Source organism: Prionailurus viverrinus, chromosome C1 (genome assembly GCF_022837055.1).
Source record: "Prionailurus viverrinus isolate Anna chromosome C1, UM_Priviv_1.0, whole genome shotgun sequence".
Classification (NCBI taxonomy): Eukaryota; Metazoa; Chordata; class Mammalia; order Carnivora; family Felidae; genus Prionailurus; species Prionailurus viverrinus.
The window spans coordinates 57,422,161-57,441,542 of NC_062568.1; the positions used below are offsets into that span (position 1 = coordinate 57,422,161).

Sequence of the window (19,382 nt, forward strand, 5' to 3'; positions counted from 1 at the left end):
AACTCAATTGAAAATTGACAAAGGGCATGATTTAGGCATTTCATAGAAGGGAGAACACAAATAATTCATAAAAATGTGAATAGATGCCTCATTTTTAATCAGAGTAAGACAGATACCACGAGATACTATTTCATACTCACCAGACTGGCAAAAATATTAAGGCGAATGATGGTGAGGTTATGGAAAAATATGCACTTCTGGTTGATGCGCAACTTGGTATGACCACTCTGCTTTACTCAGTAAAGTTCAGCAATGTGAACCAGAAATTTCACTTCTTGGCATAAGCCTTAGAATTTTTTTTTTTTAACATGTGCACCAGCCAACAAGTACAAGAATGCTCATAGCAACATTGGCCCTAAAGGCAGGAAACTGGAAAAAAATTCATATATCCGCCCCTGATCAAATGGATAAACTAACTGCAGTATATTCATACAATAGAATAGTCATAAAAGTGGATGAATCCCAGCTGGAACCATCATCAAAGGTAAATCTCAACAACATGAAGCTACCATGTAAGGCTGTGTTTGCAAGCTGTGGCCATGGGTTCAGTAGGCACGGAAATTTATTCCATGCTCTATGTGCCAAGCTTTACACTAGCACAGGGATGCCTGTCCCTGAAGGGAGGAGCGGTGCCTTTTTAATTTCTTTAACTGTACAAAGACCCCCTATAGGTTAGCTCTGGTCCTACAAAATCATAACGTTGAATAGAAAGACAAATCATAGAATTACATATATTCTGTATTACTCTATTTCTATAAAGTACAAAACCCGGTAAAACTAAACAATAATGACTCATACATGTGGTAAAACTACATAGAAAAACAAGGGAGTGATTAACATAAAATTCAGAATAGTGATTATTTCTGGGGCGCCTGGGTGGCTCAGTTGGTTAAGCGTCCAACTTCGGCTCGGGTCACGATCTCACTGCTTGTGAGTTCAAGCCCCACATTGGCTCTGTGCTGGCAGCTCAGAGCCTAGAACCTGCTTCAGATTCTGTCTCCGTCTCTCTGCCCCTCCCCTGTTCGCTCTCTGTCTCTCTGAAATATAAAATTAAAAAAAAAAACATAAAAAAAAAAGAATAGCAATTATTTTTCGGGAAAGAGGAAACATCCAGGTAAGAAGGGTTCACGATGGGTTGGACAGCTCTAAGGTACTGATAATGTTTTATTTCTTTGGCTGAGAAGTGGGTACTTAAGTATTCTGTTATCATTTATCCTTTACTTGCCTGTTTAAAAGAAAAGTAAAAACAAAAAACCACACCAAAACCCTCCTTATATATTCCACATACTGATTTTTTTAAGCTTATTTGAGAGAGAGAGAAAGGGAGAGAGTGTATGCATGTGTGGATCAGGAGCAGGGCGGAGGGGGAGAGGGAGAGAGAGAGAGAGAGAGAGAGAGAGAATCCCAAGTAGGTTCCATGCTCAGGGCAGAGCCTTAAGTGGAGCACAACCCCATAAATCAGAAGATCATGACTTAAGCCAAAATCAAGAGTCAAATGCTCAGCAGACTGAGCCACGCAGGGGCCCCCCACATACTGATTATAAATAAAAGGGACACCACCCAAGAGTACGGCATGAGGAGAAGGGCTCCCAACAAATGGTTTGGACAGGGTAGATTGTCAAGAGGGCCAGCGCTGAGCATGAGTCCTAAGTGGTCTCAGGAGGAAAGACCTTGACTTCATCAAAAGTGTTTAATAAAAAAAGCAAATGAAAATCACAGCAAGATACCACTATTAGTTCAAAAACGTATGTCTATATAAAAACTTGCACACAAATGTTCCTAATAGTATCATTTACAATGACCAAGAAAGTGGAAATAACCCCAATGCCCATTAACTGATGAATAGATAAATAAAATGGAGTATAGGGGCACCTGGGTGGCTCAGGCGGTTAAGCATCCAACTTCGGCTCAGGGGCTCAGATCATGATCTCAGGGTTTAGGAGTTCGAGCCCTGCCTCAGGCTCTGCGAAGACGTTGCAGAGCCTGCTTGGGATTCTCTCACTCCCTGTCTTTCTGCTCCTCCCTTACTTGCGTGTGCTCTCTCTCTCTCTCAAAATATATAAATAAACTTAAAAAACATGTAGTATATCTCTACATGGAATATTATTCAGCAATGAAGGGAATGAAGTAGTGATAAATGCTACAGCATGGATGAGCCTTGAAAACACGCTAAGTGAAAGAAGTCAGTCACAAAAGACCACCTTCGTGTGATTTCATTTATATGAAGTGTCTAGAAAAGGCAAATCTGTAGACAGAAAGTAGATTAGTGGTTTCCAGGGGCTAGAGGGAATATTTGTGTGGGAATGAGGAATGACTGCTAATGGGTACAAGGCTTCTTTTTGGGATGATAGAAATGTTCTAAAATTGATTGTGATAATGGATATAGAGCTCTGGGAATATTCTACAAGCCAGGAAGTTATCACTTTAAAGGGGTGAATTATATGGTTATGTAAATTATATCTCAATAAAGCCATAACCAAAAAAAAAGAAAGACTAAAATTTGTCAAAATTTATAAGAACAACTGTCAGCGAAAATACAGAGCAACTGGAAAATTGGTACATTGCTGGTGAGAATGCCAAACAGTACAGCCACTTTGGAAAACAGTAGACCAGTTTCTCGTAAAGTTAAACACACTCTTACCATATGATCTAACAATTCTATATCGAGGCATTTACCCAAGTGAAACGAAAACCTATGTTCACACACACGTCTGCAGACTAACATTTAGAGCAACTTTATTTTAATCGCCGCAAAGTGCAAACAACCCAAATTTCCCTCTGTGAGGAAATGGATAAACACACTGGCACATCCATACAAATGGAACACTATGCAGGAATAAAAGGAATTAACAACTGATACAGACAAAATATGGATGGATTCAAATGCATTGTGTTAAGTGAAAGGAACCAGACTCAAAAGGCTACATATTATATGATTCCATTTACGTGCTGGGAAAGGCAAAACCCTAGGGACAGAAAACAAACCAGAAGTTGCCAGGAATTAGGGATTGGGAGAGGTGGTGCGTACAAAGGGACGTGGGGAAATTTATCGTAGTGGTAGTTATGTGACTGAATGGGTTTGTCAGAACTCGCAGAACACTATACACAGTACGCTATAAAGAACGAATTTTATTGTATCTTTGACTTTGCCTTAATTAAAAAAAATCCCCATTCCACCCCCTCCCTACCTCATGGTCCCATGAAAAAAAAAACTCTCATGGAGCAGAGGCCCTGATGCTAGATGAGAATTTATCAGCTACCTAAAATTGTGCCTCTGTTACTTTAATCCCTCTGCCTCTAGGGGAAACGCAGCAGCTAGGGAGCAGAGATGAGCTGAAAGAGTAAAAAGAGAAGCTGACCTTATCTGAACACCAGCCCCTCTCCCCATGCCACTATGGGACTGCAGCCTAAAACACTGTCAGGCCGAGGGAGGGTCTCTGTTGTATAAAAACGTGAAGTCTTACTACAATGAGCTGGACATTTGGTTGCTAAGATGAAACTGTTCTTATAACTGAGAGGCCAGCAAAGCTTTGGGATTGACCTGAATTCAAACAGGGGCGTGGAAAGAATCACACCACAGAGAGGATTTGAAGGAACAGTGGCAGATAGAATAAAGTGACTGTGATCATCTCCCCGTGGGACTCTGTTTACTACAACAGTTACACGTGAAGTCAGGATGCTCATTACAAAGGACTTTTATCTAACCCGTGTGTGTGCTGAATAGAGAACTCCTTGTATTCCAAATGAGTGAAATAGTATTATTATAGCTAAATAGAATGTTGTAGAAAATGGGCCCTATTTCCTAACAATCCAGCACCAAAACGTATTTCCTGAGAAAGTGAATTGGGCCCGCTGCTCAAGCATAAGCAGCAGTGAGGCACGATTCTGTGATCTTAGAAGTATCCAGATACCACAGATGCCAAATGCTGTAAGACCCCTACTAGAAGGAAACTTTGTCTGCCACGCACTCTACTGTAACCCCGGTGCCTAGAATGGTGGCTGCGACAGAGGAAGAAAACATGTGTCGAATGACTGCATGAATGGAACTCCAAGATGCACATAGGAAAAAGAGAAACAGGGATGGCTTTTCTTTCTCTAGGCTTGAATTGCAAATTTTATTTAATTACAGTCATAATGATTGTACAGATCAGGGGGTCGGGCACCTATGACAGTGGGTTGAGTCCCAATACCCTTAAGAAGGTTACTGACCGTCACCTAAAGTCAGCTGGTGGGAAGGGGATGGGCTGTGGTGACCCGTAACCATCACTGGAAAGCTCTGGGTATCAAACACAAACTAGGAGAAAATTTTGTTCCAATTCTCCATGGAGAATATTTTTATTTGTTTATATTCTTCTTGCATACTCTAAAACGCACAGTGTGAATTTCCTTTCCTCAAAAACAGTTGTGAGCCTGGTCAGTTTATCGGAGCTCTTCAGAAGGTCTTCGGAAACATTGCCTTAGGTTTGAGCTAAGCGAGTCACAGAGATTGGTCATGAACTACTACAAAATTACAGGAGATCTAGTTATAATCCAACAGTTACTAGAAAAGCGTTGAGAACACCAGACACACAGCCAGACGGAGAGAGTAATAGAAGACCAGATGCTATTTAAGTAATGGGATTTCCGTATAGATGATTCTATGTACAGTATCAGAATTCTCTTACAGACAGTAAACTTAGGCTTCAATCATTATTTTAAGGGCACTCTAATATAAATACAAGTCTCACTAATTTTAATCTTTTTTCTTTGGCTCACAAATGCACGAAAATACCATAAACAGTTTTCTGAACTTACTGCATTAATATATAAATAAGATACATTACAAATGGGAAGAAAATACAAGATGCCTCTTTAACATGGTAAATCTCTGAATATAAATAAGCAATTATTTCATTTACCTACAATTTAAACAGTCATTGAAACCATTACATGTGTTCTTCCCCTACCCCCCCAAAGGTCAGACAACAGAAATATACACAATCTACACAAATTAGTCTCTAAAAATACAGCAACAGTACACCTGTAACAATGACTCTGCTACAATTTTCCCCTCACAGGATACTAATGGGGAGGGTGTGACTCTTGTCATCTAGTGGTACTTTGTCTCATCTGTCATCACTTTAGTTAGGAGAAACACTGACAACAAAGTCAACTCTCACCAACAGTATGTCCCTTGGTCCCTATGACACAACATGTTGAAAAACATCTTTCCCTGGGGTTGTTGGGCAAGCAGGTTTGCAGCATGTTTGGCCCCTCAGTAGCTGCTGAAGGTAAAGTTAATTCTCTTTGAGGGGGACACATGCTGTGATCTATCACCAAGCCACACTCACTATACATACATATACATATACAGAGAGAGGTATATATAACTGTACATATATACTGTGTTCCTAATGTGCAACTTTTTAAAAAGAACATTATTTCCTACATACTAGAACAAGCTTAAGTAATGTTTAAACAGTAGTCTTCAAGATATTATATTTTCCCTCAGTGAAATAGCCTATGTGTTTTGGCAATTTATAGAGGTTATTCTAGAATGCCAGAAGGAAAGGGGATTCCCATGAACTCATGTTCTATGGAGGGCAATTACAGATCCTGGCCCAGTCTTTCTATCTCCTCGATGAGGAAGTCAATATCGGACTGTGTAGCAGCTGGGTTCGAGATGACCATCCGGAAAAAGTTGGCCTTGTCCCCCTGGGGCTGGTAGCCAACCATGGTCGTGCCAGACTCCATCATCAGGGCTTTGATTTTGGGGGCCACCTTGTGACGGAAAACACGAAACCAAACTCAAGACCAATATTAACACAACTCTCTTAATGTAAACCATTTCCTAGTTGAAAAAAAGAGCAATATACGTTTTGCTATTTGCATTTGTACTGGCATAAAAGCAAATATTTTATATTCTAGTTTCTTCAGTGGTTAGTAACCAATGACTAAGTCTATCCTATCATAAATTCCCTCAGAAACTACTGTGTGACTGAATTTCGAAAGTCAGTCATAGAACAATGATAAAATAAAAAACAAAAACAAAAAACTCTTATGGGCTGCAACACAAATTAAGGCTTCTGAATAATCCAGAGCCCAGGATACTGTCTGGCACATAGATTATGCTCAATGAATATTCGTTAGATGAATAAAATATTATATAAATTAAGTATTAATACCAACAACTACAAATAATAAAATCGATATAGAAATCAACTGGAATGAAACAATATTAGAGTAGACTTGAACTTAAAAGATATGTTAACAGACACAGTTTAATACAGAAGTTCCCAGGAATACGCATATCATTCGATTGCCCTGCATACCGCAACACCAAACTGAGACAGGGGTGCGTCCTTTAGAGGTTCCCGCTGTATCTGAATCACAGCAAGGGACAATCCAAAGCCAAAAAGAATATAACAAGATGGCTCCCTACTACCCCAAGTCTTTATTTTTTATTTCTCTTCCATTAGAAGGACACATAAAGTGTTCTGACCAGCCAGAGAAATTGCAGAGGGTTAGATGAGACAAGAAAAGAGTCCATACCCTGTGTAGTTTTTCCCGTCGTTCAGGGCTATCTGGAATGCCCCTGAGGCTTTGTGGAATATACCAGAAACAGACATTTGTATGCTCAGGCTGCAGAAATTTTCACAAGCAAAGAAACAAAACAGAAAACTATGAGAACTTGAAAGAAAGCTATTCCCAAACCCCTATGTACCCTTGGTGGAAGGTTCTCAGACCAAAAAAGAAAACAAAAGAAAACAAAAAATCCCACACACATTAAAAAAAAAAAAAAAGAAAAAGGGCTTCAAGTCCATTTTGAAAGCATTGTTATTTCTATACTAGGGAGAACAATACCTAGTTTGTCCAGTCATATCTGGCAAGAGAGCGGTTTCCCATAACCAATTTTCTAGATGACTATATTTACCACTTTTAAACATTGAACTGTTAAAAAATCATTACATTTGGGTAGTTTTTAAAGAGTATTATTCATCTTGCCATTTTGTAGTGCCTCATATATAGAAGATGCTGGACAGTTTATTTTGATAGTGAATATTTTGTGAGTGTTATTATATTAATTCTGAATCTTTCGTTGATTAGTCAGGATTATCATAATGAATATTAATACCAGCTCTAAACCATAGGACAGACCTCACTGAGATGCCTAGAACTGTTTAGTGTCTCTGTTCTAAGAACTCCTATCCTTTTAGAGTTCTTCTGTATTCTTGACATAATTTTTCAATTTCCTTCCTAGGCTGCTATTTGCTATCACTGTGCCTTCCTCTAACTGGCTTGAGACATCACATTTGTCTCTAATCTGCTAGTAGAATGTTTAAAATAGTGTAAATGATCCATGTGAGGTCCCATAGGTGAAATGCATGAGAACGGTATCATTAAGTTGAACCGCTCAGGGCTTTTTCGTCCTCGTCTGGTGACTCTCTAGTGTGTTCCTAATAGCTTAGGCTGCCTGACAAATAGACTAAGTTGAATGGAGGTGGTGTTATATTATAATGGGTTATGAGTGGATTTCCTTTTATTAAATACTGGCTCCTATTCCAACTTCCTTTATCCAACTGAGAGCTCCATTAGGGCAGAGACAATATCTGTTTTGGTCACTACTATATAACCCAGTTCACGGCATCGGGCCTGGCACAAAGCAAGGATTCAGTCAATACCTGTATGACAAGGATCTTATTATGTGTAATGTGGATATGAACTCAGAGCAGAAGCAATTTTATCTTGCTCTCCTCATAATGAATCTATGTAAAGTAGAACTTCATTTTAGAACAAGTCTTAGAAGACAAGGATATACCCATCTTTTAAGCTTCATGGAACTGAGAAATACTTATCACGAAGTTCAACACAGTGATTGATAATACACACCCAGGAAAGATAAAGGATTCAAATGTGCCAAGGAAAGACTTCTTGTCTGCAAAGGACTGGTCAAGAGCTGGACAATTTTAGAAAAGGCAAATGGCAAAAGTCATTCCAAAGCTATCAAAAGAAAAGCTCATAGACACAGAGGGAATTAAATGAAAAGTGCATAAAGACAAAAATTCAGAAGTAGCCTCCAGCAACGTGGGAAAATATGGCTTCAGGAGCATCCCTCATTAGATTTTCTGGAAATGCTGTGCATCTAGTCCATGATGACAACTTACCTCACCATCGAAAACCATCTCAAATTCTTCTCTGTTTTTAATCTTGGCATAGAGGTATTCAGCCAGCTCCAAGCATTTGTTGATCTGATTTTCAAATCCCACTGTGCCCTGGTTTAGAAAAAGAAAAGTCATGTTTGTTGGTGATGGGTTGTATTTTCCTGTGACGGGCGTTTGAGAAAGCTATGCTGACCTTATCTATTGGAAATACACGAGAGTATTCTTGGAGATGGTTAAAAAGAACTGCTTAATTAAATGAGTACAGTTTCTTCACAGCACTGCACCCAATAATATGAAGTGTGTCTATTTTGAAGGCACTCTAGTCTCTGGGCAGTTATTGTCAATAGGGCTTTTAGCTTCCCTCTAGTTACTCACAGCCTGGATCTGAAGCCTGTTGCTAGTTTGCTTTGGGATCGTGGTACTCAAATTGTTGCCTATGGATTGAGGACAGTCCACAAACTGTAACTGGTGCAAGATAATGTAAGAACAGAAATTGAGGGGCGCCTGGGTGGCTCAGTTGGTTAAGCGTCTGACTCTTGATTTCAGTTCAGGTCATGATCTCACGGTTTGTGAGATCAAGCCCCGCTTCAGGTTTTGTGTTGACAGCATGGAGTCTTCTTGGGATTCATTCATTCATTCATTCATTCATTCATCTCTCTCTCCCCCTCCCTCCCTCCCTTTCACTCACAGTCTCTCTCTCTCTCCCCCCTCCGCTGCCCCTCCCCCACTCACAGTCTCCCCCCCCAAAATAAATAAACTTAAAAAAAAGAAATTGAGATTAAGCAGTAAGAAAACTTAATATAATTTTGACAGAGTAATTTTATGTCTACTGAATCTAGTTTTAAAAATTGATGTTTAAGTCTTATATACTTTTTACTTTCATTTTTCTAGTAATTTATCTTTACTGTATTGGTCCATGATAGATTTAAAAAACCCAAACAACCGGTTCTTCACCACAAATAGTTTGAGAAATACTACTTTAGAACCCACCTTTCCCAGCAGTAAGTCCTAGCCAAGCATGTCCCCAAACTCCCTGGCAGGCTATCTTCCATATAACAGTATTATATCCCTTTTTGGTGATAGGCAGGCAAGCAGATGGGGAAGCCATTGGTCTCCGTACATGCCCTGAGATTCCAACAGCTCCAGTTATTGACAAACTGGTTGAGCATGAGTTTCAAAAACCAGCACGGCTGATTAATAACAGCGGCATGGGGGTTGTTGAGTGGGTCAGTGTTAACAAGGGGAGCAGACGTGCAAGGCTGGCTTGTGGATTGCTAATGGGCCTGGGCAGAGTCCAACACAGGCAAAGCATGAGCCTCCCCAAGTAGTCACTGTTGAGTGTACACCTTGTCCAGTCTATTTTCCACTTGAGAAAGAAGCTTGCACCAGGGTCTCATCTCAGCAACCGATTCGCTATGAGCCAAACTCCCGGCAGACGGTTCAAGAGGTTATTGTCAGGCAAAATGAAGACACAAATTACTGATGTAAGCCACGTGGCCATTATATTTCTAAACGATAGGGCTCCTTCTCTTCTTGCAGTGCATGGCTATTTATATGCTTAAAATACCCATGATTACTTGGTGGTAGAAATCATATTCAGACTATTTCTATATTAAGACAAAATGACTTAATGAGGGGAAAAAAAACTAATAATCCATTAAATCTTTCTACCGAAGAAACATTAGATGAGATGTATCACTGGAAAACTTCATTGTTTTGGTATTAGTAGACACAGTTTCAAGTGTGGAAATTATTAAAACTAATTTACAGTAGGTAAGTAAAAACAACGGTTGCAATAAAGAGATGTGACATGAAAATTGCCTTTACTTGATTGCATAAAAATACTTTTGAAACAAATAGTCAAAGTGGTAATCGCCCTCACCCAAATTCGGGGGGAAATTCCAAGTTTGCTTTTTGTTCCTAGACACAGAAAGGCAACTTGAAAAATTAATAAATGCAGACACAGCATGCCTTAGCCTAGCAGCAGGATTTCTCAGAGTAAAATATGCATTTTCTAGAATAACATAAAAAGTACAAATAATGAGAAAGCCATTATTTAAATAGAACTAAAAACTGTCACATATAACCCATGATTGGAGTCCTCATAAGAAATTCAGGGTTCTGCATAGAATGACACAGTAATTTTATCTCTATCTCTTTCTCTACATCTGCACTAAATAATTTCAGCATCCCTAAGGATTGCAGTGGAAGTCCTTTTTTGGCATAATTTTTAGTTGTTATAAGAGGAAGTTACAAGAAAACTTCGTGTTAATTCAAATTGAGAACACAGAATGGAAGGAGGGAGAGTTTGACATAAGGGATAAAGCGATCTCATTCGCAAACAGAAAATATGGTTAACTCAATTATCTAGATATCGATTACACACATGTTAAATTATCTGTGATACACCTTTGCCTCTCTTTTGCCAGCCAGCCTGTGCAAATTGCATTTCTGCTCTCTTTCCTGAATTCACCCCTTCATACCTTTGCTTTCCACATCAGCCAGAACTTGAAAATGTCCACGTGGCGGCCACACTGGATTGCCTTGTCCCCAGTGTCATAGGAGACATCATACTGTTTGTCTGGCTGGAAAAGGTATCCTGCACACATCTGGTTGCATCCTTGGAGTATACCCTATCATGCAAATCAAGACAAATTTGCATCATAGGTCAAGACATAGGACAAGTTTGTATTCATAGGTCAGAGACGTGGGTGGCTTTGGAACAGGGCTGGTAGGTAGGAAGGAGGGACTTGGGATCACCTGCAACTTTCTTTTAAAGTCTTTATGAGGCCTTGCATTTGTTCTGATATCTTTCTTGAAAACCACCGTTGGAAAAACCTTTGCCCCTTTCTCTCTGTCACTCTGATTAGAAAATGATTTTTTTTTTGTCTCAGATGCTTACAAGGGACCCACTGTGCCTCTAAGAGGCATTTAGAGACGTGTGTGGGGGTGTTTGGGGTTGTTTCCAAGACTGCCAAGTGCTATGGTGTTCAGTGGGTAAAGGTTGGGGATACAAACTTCCTGCAGGGGATGGGACAGTCTCAGGCTATGAACAATTTTCCTCCCCAAAAGTGCCCCTCCCACCCCAAAAGTCTTCTAGTCTTTTCCAGGATCTCCTGTGATGTTACCAGACACTCTAATAGGAAAGAAGTAAGAGCCTGGGCAGGTTCTGGCTCCTACAAACTAGAGACAGATTTTTGGAATGCCTCGTGTGCAAACATTTTACTGGAGCGACAGTGCTTTGAGAGCAGGGTCTTCTTATTAGATGCTTAAAGAACTAACTCATTTAACAGAAGCTTTTTAGCCAACATTCCTAGTTGCCCTAACTTGACATTTGCAGCTGTTGTTCCGCCTAATTTACTTCAGCTCTTGGGAACACAAATTCATGCTAAGAACCTGCAGTAGGTTCCAGTGAGCCCTTTTTGTATTCACTGAGGTGAGAATTTGCAGCTCAATTTTGTTTATACAAACGTGAAGGAACACGCAATGAAAAAGTGCCCTAATAGTTTCCGTCACTGACAGGGCCCTGAGTACTGAAGGGCAGGAAGGGCAGGAGCCAACGGGAGGCACTAGTTGGCTGAAGGCTGAGAGACAAGGGCAGGAAGGAACAGCAATGGTTGTCTCAATGGCGCTGCCAGTGTTGTGTGTTCGTCAAGTACTGCCCAACAAATAAAAATAAAACAACAGTCCATGCTTTTCTTGTGCCTCGTAAAGGACATTCGGGCTGCCAGCTCATCTTTGGAGGGAGTACAGACCTTTTCCTTGACGAGGATGGCCGAGCACTGCAACAGCACGCCCATCATCTTGTGAGGGTTCCAGGTGACTGAGTTGGCCCTGCAAGAAGCACATGATACTTTGAGAAGAAGGTGCAGGAGTCAGCAAGAGGCAACCGTCCTCTTGAGGAAAACACCGTCCACCGCAACCAGAATCGGTATATGTTTTAGATGCCTAGTCCCCCAAACTGACTAATCAAGGAGTAAACAAATATTTTGCAGGCAGTCTTAGGGGCCTAAGTTGCAGACTGCCTCTTCTAAATCACTGCTGTTAACAATAACTAACATTTATGAAGAACGTTTGTTATGTGTCCTATTGTCCCGAGAGCTTTACAGGCATTCTATCACTATGGTATCATGGTTAAGGAGTCAGGCTTTGGAGCCAGACCGCCCGAGTCTGAATCCCGGCTCTGACATTTGCTAGTTTGGGCAAGTAACATAACTCCTCTGTGCCTCAGTTTTCTTATCTGTAAAATAAGAAGTTATCCTTAACAAAGGATAAACGAGCAAATAAATACAAAATTCTAAGAACCATTCCTGAAATATCTACTTCTCACACCAACCCTGTGATGCAGCGACTATTATCGCCTCCATTTTACATGGAGAAACCGGGCAATGAAAAGGTGAAATACATCACCCAAAGCCAAATAGCTGGGAAGTGCTGGGGCTGAGAGTCAAGCCCGGGGAGACAGACTGCAGAGCCCGTGCTCATAACTCTTCCACCAGCCTGCCTCCCTCTGGGCAACAGACTGGCTTCTTTCTGCCTTCCCCTTCTTATTTACAAAATGGGCTGGTGATGCTGACCTAACTAACTACTTATGAGGTACTATGAAGAGCGACACTACTTATGAGGTACTACGAAGCAAGGAACGATCGGATCATTCTAGACTTTGACTACTTAGCAGCATTGTTGAAATGCCAAATGAGGATGATATTGCCAGTTTAGGCTGCAATGACAGCTCACCAAGCACAGTCTCCTAGCAACCACATCAGTCATTCAGACACAGTAAAATGGTTAAGGGGCACACTAGCTAGGACATTACAGAGACAACTAAGTGTAGTGTATGATGATTGAAACTTGGCTACCTTGCTTCAGTGGTTTACGGACTCCTTCCCAATGGCCCGGCCCACAGCTGGGCTCTGCACTTTAGTATCTGTGAAGGATGCTTTCCCCAGACATAGCAACTGACTCTGAATTCTACTGCCTCTGTTTCCCCTAGAGCTAAATCCTTGCTGTGAATTTTTAACCTCCTCATCTTGCTAAGGTCCTTTAGACGGAAAATAGTTTAGTGGATATGTGACTATTGGGTGTTTCAAGAAGAAGTTAGGCCTGACGTACTTTTCCCCTTTGTGCATAGTAAGTTAACCTTTGTGAAAGAGACATGTGAAGAATTGTAAGAAAAGGTTACTAAATGTTTATTTCAGTAAAAATCATCAGTGTCGATCCGTATTTAAAAGAGTGGATTTAATCAATTAAAAAAATTTCTTTTAATGCTTATTTATTTTTGAAGGAGAGAGAGAGACAGAGCATGAGCTGGGGAAGAGCAGAGAGAGAGGGAGACACAGAATCCGAAGCAGGCTTCAGGCTCTGAGCTGTTAGCACAGAGCCTGACGCGGGGCTCAAACTCACAAACTGTGAGATCATGACTGGAGCCGAAGTCAGACACTTAACCAACTGAGCCACCCAGGCACTCCTAATGGATTTTTTCATAGCTATCATTCACTGATTCATTAAAAAACTCTATTTAGAGCTCATAAAATGTCTTAAATGGTTTTTTGAATGTCTTAGAGGTCTGAAGTAAATGATTCTTTGCTGTTACAAATGTGGAGTAATAAGATATGATATGGTTTCAATTTCCTTTAGAAGACACATGCGCTTTAAAATGTTAGGGGGTGCCCAGGCGGCTCAGTTGGCTGAGCATCCAACTCTTGATTTTGGCTCAGGTCGTGATCTCGCAGCCATGAGACCAAGCCCCCAAGACGGGTCTGCACCGAGTGTGGAGACTGGGATTCTCTCTTCTTCCTCCCCAGGTCGGGTGCATGCGCTCTCTCAAAATAAATAAATAAACTAAGAATAAGTAAATAAATAAAATAAAATGTTAGAAAAGTCTGTGCAAAATGTTTAGGTTTTCCTTGACTCAAAGATGGAAAATGGAGATTGGCTGAGAAATCTAAGGCACAGTTGGACTCGTTCATCTACATTTAATTTATCATCCTCCAGGTCACAGCGTCATATAGTTATGCTTCAGAGAGCCAGTCCCACTCACCTTGACACTGGCCTTTCAAAACTGAACCAGAAGGGAAGAGGCACAGTAGAGGTAGCTAAAACTCAAGCCAGAGTCGTTACTGTGGGAGAAGCCGCTGGCATGCTTTCCCTACTGCCTGTCTACCTCTCCACCTTGGTCTGCTCTCACCTCTCCCACTTTGCTCCAGCCACACTGGCCTTTTTGGACGGTCCTCCAACTTGCCAAGAACAGTCGGACTTCACGGACTCTGCACTTGCCCTTCCGCCGCCTGGAATACTCTTTTATGTATCCTTGCTTCCTGTCTCCCTTTATCCTGGTATCCGCTGAAATATCATGTCCTCAGGAAGGTTCTCTGACTACCCTGTCTCAAATTGCATACCTTGTCCTCACTGTTATCTAACCCCACTTTATTTTTCTTTCCTATGAGACAGACTAAACGTGTCTTCATTTATGAACATCTACCTTACTGGACAGTAAGCTTCAGGAAGATTTTAAATCTCTTAGTTGATAATGCCTTCTGGACCCTGCCTTATTTTTCTTATGTGTACCAGCTACACATTTTTTAGAAAAGTGCCATAGACGGCTGGACTGAGGCAGGGAACTGAGTGTTCACATCCATACCTGCCTGGCTCCTGACAGGTGCTCAGCAAATATTTGCTGAATGAATAAATGAATCAAGGTGAGTTCATTTTGGATCAATACATTGGAGTCAGGTTAAAATCATATCTGGCTTGGGGCGCCTGGGTGGCGCAGTCGGTTAAGCGTCCGACTTCAGCCAGGTCACGATCTCGCGGTCCATGAGTTCGAGCCCCGCATCAAGCTCTGGGCTGGAGCCTGTTTCCGATTCTGTGTCTCCCTCTCTCTCTGCCCCTCCCCCGTTCATGCTCTGTCTCTCTCTGTCCCAAAAATAAATAAAAAAACGTTGAAAAAAAACTAAAAAAAAAGTCATATCTGGCTTATGACTGCATTCTCTCTGATCAGAAGCTTCTGTTCTTGACACAAAATGTGCCAGGTTAGCTATAGCATATGAGCACAAGAAGCAGCCTTAATTATAGCTGGCGGGGCAGAGTCCTGGTTCCCCAATGTCCAGGTGGAGGTGTCCTGGCAGCAATGAGTATTTGGGGAAAAGCCCAGATGGGTCTTGATGCCTCCCTCCTCCTCTGGGAAATCTTCTTTGCCTCTTCAGCCACTGTAGGTGACAGGAGAGGGGACGGCCATTTCCAACGGATGCAAGATCCAAACATGCCAAAGGCTTTGACCACCAAGTGAAATCAGTAAATTGAGGAGAAAGGGGGAACAAAGTGGTGGGGGTGGGGGGGGGCGCTTCAGTTTGGGAGCTTCTGTAGAAATGGCTCAGATACTGGGCCAGGAAAAATAAAAAGCAGAACCAGTTAGAAAAAGAAAATCGTATTTGGCTTAGGACGACCCACTGAACTTAAACGGTGAACAAGAAAAGTAAATTCGTTAGATCCACTAAGTGTCTTACCCCTTTCCCAGCAGTGAATTTAATGAGACAAAAGAATGAAATGAATCAGTGCCCCTTTCTGTGCCCTTGGCAGCCTCTCATTTAGCCTCAAGATGCCTGCACTGCTTTGTTTCTCTTCTCTACCACATGGGCACCCAGAAATCACATCCACTGTAGTGCTTATCACATTGTGTATCAGTGTTTACATGTCTTTCTCTCTCTCATTTGTGAACTCAGGAGGACTCATTTGACTGGGAATCTTTTTTTTTTTTCTTTTTTCAGTGCCTAGCATATGATAATTGCTCAAATGAACGCCTACTGACCCGATGTGGGCTTAGTCAGACTGAAATAAGACATTGGGAATCAGGGTAGGGAACATCAGTGGACCAGGCAGCACAGCGTGCTTGATGGCCTGAATGAAAGGTGGCCCGAGCTCAGGCCCTTACCTTTCTATGCCACTGAGTTTGTGGCGGTGCTTCCTGGACATAAGCAGCCCACCGCCCCAGGCAGCCTGTGAGGACAGAGACAGAAGAGGGAAGGGGAGCAGAGACGTTTAAGAATGCAAAAGCAATCACTCCACACTTCTAGTAAAATATGAGACAGAATGTAAATAGTGAAAAACGAAAGTCTGCTTGACAAAAGGAACCCACACTGACTGTTCAACCAGTGGCAGTTGTAATTATTTATCATTCGTCACTTCTTCAAAAGCTCCTTCAGGTTAACCTCAGAGCGGCTGTGTGACTGACACGAGTAAGTCGGGTCTGAGCCAATGGTGCCAAGACCCAAAGGCCCAAAGTGCTGTGGAAAGCCAGGGGCACTCCGTGAGCCCCAGCACGGCTCCGGGTGTGACGCGAAGGACTGGAGGCTGCCATCCGATTCTCCCTGGGGTAGAATTCTAAGGGCTCCCGAAAAAATTCAGGAAGTCACAGCTCTGCCAGGCTTGGAGGTCCCACAACAGCGAGACATTTCTGCGGGTGCCCCGATGCAGGTTTACTGAGCATCCGGGGACACCATGGGACGTGAGCACAGCCTTTGTTAGTTATGTGCTCAAAGAACTGGGCAGATTACCCAACGGTCCAGTTGTGAGAAGTTATCTCCATAAGAGAATGGAGAGGGAAGAAGGGAAAAAATACACCCAGTCACACATGTGGAAAGTGTGTGTGTTTCTGGCAAAATTGGGGACCGAATCTCTTACTTGAGAAAATCGTCCTTACACTGCCTTATTTTTCCTACATGTAGCAGATACATGTTTGTTTTTAGAAAAGGGTCATAAATGGCTGGACTGGAAGCAGAGGGCGGAGAGTCCAGCTTCATGGCTACTTTCTATATACCGTATCTTGTACGTTTTTCCCTCTGAAACCAGCGATCTTCCACTCGGTAGCCATTTGTCTAGACAAAAGTTTGCTGGAAAGGTGGTGGGGGCTGTACCCTCACAAGAACCACAGAAGACAGCAGTGGGCCGGGGAGGAGCTGGATGAGTCCCAGGGGATGCACAGCTAGCTGTACAGTGCAAACCTGGCGTGAATGGCCGACGGGGTGGGGGTGGGGGCTGCAGAAGGGCTGAACTGACGTGATGCGGAGAGAGGGCTGGTTGGAGCATTGGGAGCCACTTGTGGCAAATCATAAAGTGGAGCTGTTTCCACCCCCAGACGGAGTGGCCGCTCTGTGAGTTATGGCACTTACGTCGACATGTAGCCACAGGTTGTATTTCTCACATATATCTGCAATCTCCTGTATGGGATCGAAAGCTCCATAAACAGTTGTACCAGCAGTTGCATTGACATAAAGGGGAACGTATCCCTAGAAGGGAAGAGAGACAGGCTGATTAGTCTTTTCAACCTTCTCCTTTCCACACGAAGTAGAACTGCAGTAGCATTTCCTTCCAGCAGAGATCAGCCAAGCGTATGCGGTGTCAGATCCTATGTCTGGGAGAATTCTTCGTTGGCCCATTTACTCATTCATTCAACAAATAGTTTTGGTGTCACATTTACGTGCCAGGCCTGCTGCAGAGCTGTAGGGGAATACAGCAGTGAACGCAACAGATGGAGATTTCTGTCTTCATGGGTTAACATTCTAGTGGGGAGTGACAGACAACAGACAAAATTAAACAGGCAAAATATACAGTATGGTAAGTAGAACTTACCACATAGTGGTAAGTTCTATGGCAAATAGTAAAGCAGGAAAGAGTAATAATAAGTGTTTAGAGTGATGGGCATGTAGCTCCGAACATCATCTGGGTATTGTATATTTTAGAAGCAATGATGTTCTTTTTTTTTTTTTTTAACGATTATTTTTGAGAGAGACAGAGCATGAGTGGGGGAGGGGTAGAGAGAGGGAGACACAGAATCTGAAGCAGGCTCCAGGCTCTGAGCTGTCAGCACAGAGCTCAACGCGGGGCTCGAACCCACGAACTGTGGGGTCATGACCTGAGCCAAGGTCAGACATTAACCGACTGAGCCACCCAGGCGCCCCGAAGCTATGTTGTTCTAAGTGTATTGATGTAATCATTATCCTGAAGCATCGTTTGTTTATTTAAAACACAGCGGAAGCTGAAATATTCATGAATAGTGGGCACAGTAAAATTTTGATGTGAACAAGAAATAAACGAGTAAGGAGAGTAATAGAGCTAAGACAGACTGGGGGCAATCTGGGAATCCTATGTCTTTTTCAAGTCCAGCTCCACCTATGACCCTTGCTCAGTCTGAGTGACATTTCTATCCATCTCCTCTATTGACCAGCAAACAGCTAGAGCTGGAGAACACGGTACAAGGATGTAACCAAAACAACAAGTTGGTAAATGCCTGACAGCTACCTGGCAGTCCCTTGGGAGTACATCTGTTCTCTGAGACTTTTTGTTTGTTTATTTGATAGAATTTATTAAGGCTGATTCACCAAGCACCATGAACCATCTTCCAGGGCATGGAAGCACTTTGCTAAACAGAAGCCTAAAGCTAAAATGGTATTTGTATTTGTTAAATTGAAATTATACCTAACAAGTAGCAAGTAAAAGGCTCAATTAGGCTGTATCTTCCCGATGCTTGGGTAGTGGATTTATTGAAGTACATCAAACTAATCACTTGGCATAATAACGGTAGGACAAGTGGCTTAGTGACTGAATTTCTCATTTAAAAAAAAAATGACATTGTATAGACACAGCTTTAAAGTGAAATCATTTCAGAAGTTGGAAATAAGCAAATACCTGAGAATATAATTTTATAAAAACAACAAAATTATCTCTTATATTATCAGAGACCTTTATTGTCTAGGGCAGAAAGAAAGTATTTTTAAAATTTTGTGTTTGCTAGAGTTCAGGTGCGCCACAGGGTACATACCTTTTGCTTGGCTTCAAGAATTTTTGCCTCTAAATCAGCTGGAATTATCTTCCCCCTGTAATTATTAGAAAGGGAGAGAAATTAAAATGAAGAATCAATGAGATTGCACATGAGAAAAACTGCAGCAGCAGCAAAAAGTAATTTAATCGGATATTTTCAACAGGCCATTAGCAGCTTGGCACACTGTACTGAGTCAGTGCTTAAGCACAATAAAACAAATTTAACAGATGAACACATTTAATACATCAAGAACCTAATGTTCACTCTCCCCTGCCTACCTTTCATTGCACTTTATCAAAATCACATTGTCGGTTCCAAAGCCAAGTGCAGCTCCAGCCTTCTTTATGGAATAGTGACTCTGCAACAAACAGAGGTTTGAGGTCAGAAGTTAGACAGTTCCTTGTAAAACACCATAATCCATGAGA

At 41.8% G+C, this 19,382-nt stretch overlaps 1 protein-coding gene across 2 annotated transcripts in view; it reads right to left on the minus strand.

Moving 5' to 3' along the window:
* Positions 1 to 5,229: 5,229 nt before the first annotated feature.
* GAD1 (glutamate decarboxylase 1) overlaps positions 5,230 to 19,382 on the minus strand; it is a 40,928-nt gene continuing 26,775 nt past the window's right edge. Inside the window, exons 9-17 of one of the 2 annotated variants that reach the window (XM_047871239.1) lie at positions 19,236 to 19,315; positions 18,958 to 19,012; positions 17,309 to 17,425; positions 16,072 to 16,136; positions 11,897 to 11,975; positions 10,625 to 10,774; positions 8,145 to 8,252; positions 6,532 to 6,621; positions 5,230 to 5,760 (exon numbers count right to left, since the gene is read on the minus strand). In XM_047871239.1, coding sequence (XP_047727195.1) covers positions 5,587 to 5,760; positions 6,532 to 6,621; positions 8,145 to 8,252; positions 10,625 to 10,774; positions 11,897 to 11,975; positions 16,072 to 16,136; positions 17,309 to 17,425; positions 18,958 to 19,012; positions 19,236 to 19,315 — 918 coding nt within the window. In that variant the 3' untranslated portion in view covers positions 5,230 to 5,586. The remainder of the gene's footprint in view (positions 5,761 to 6,531; positions 6,622 to 8,144; positions 8,253 to 10,624; positions 10,775 to 11,896; positions 11,976 to 16,071; positions 16,137 to 17,308; positions 17,426 to 18,957; positions 19,013 to 19,235; positions 19,316 to 19,382) is intronic. The other variant, XM_047871238.1, reaches the window with a different exon arrangement.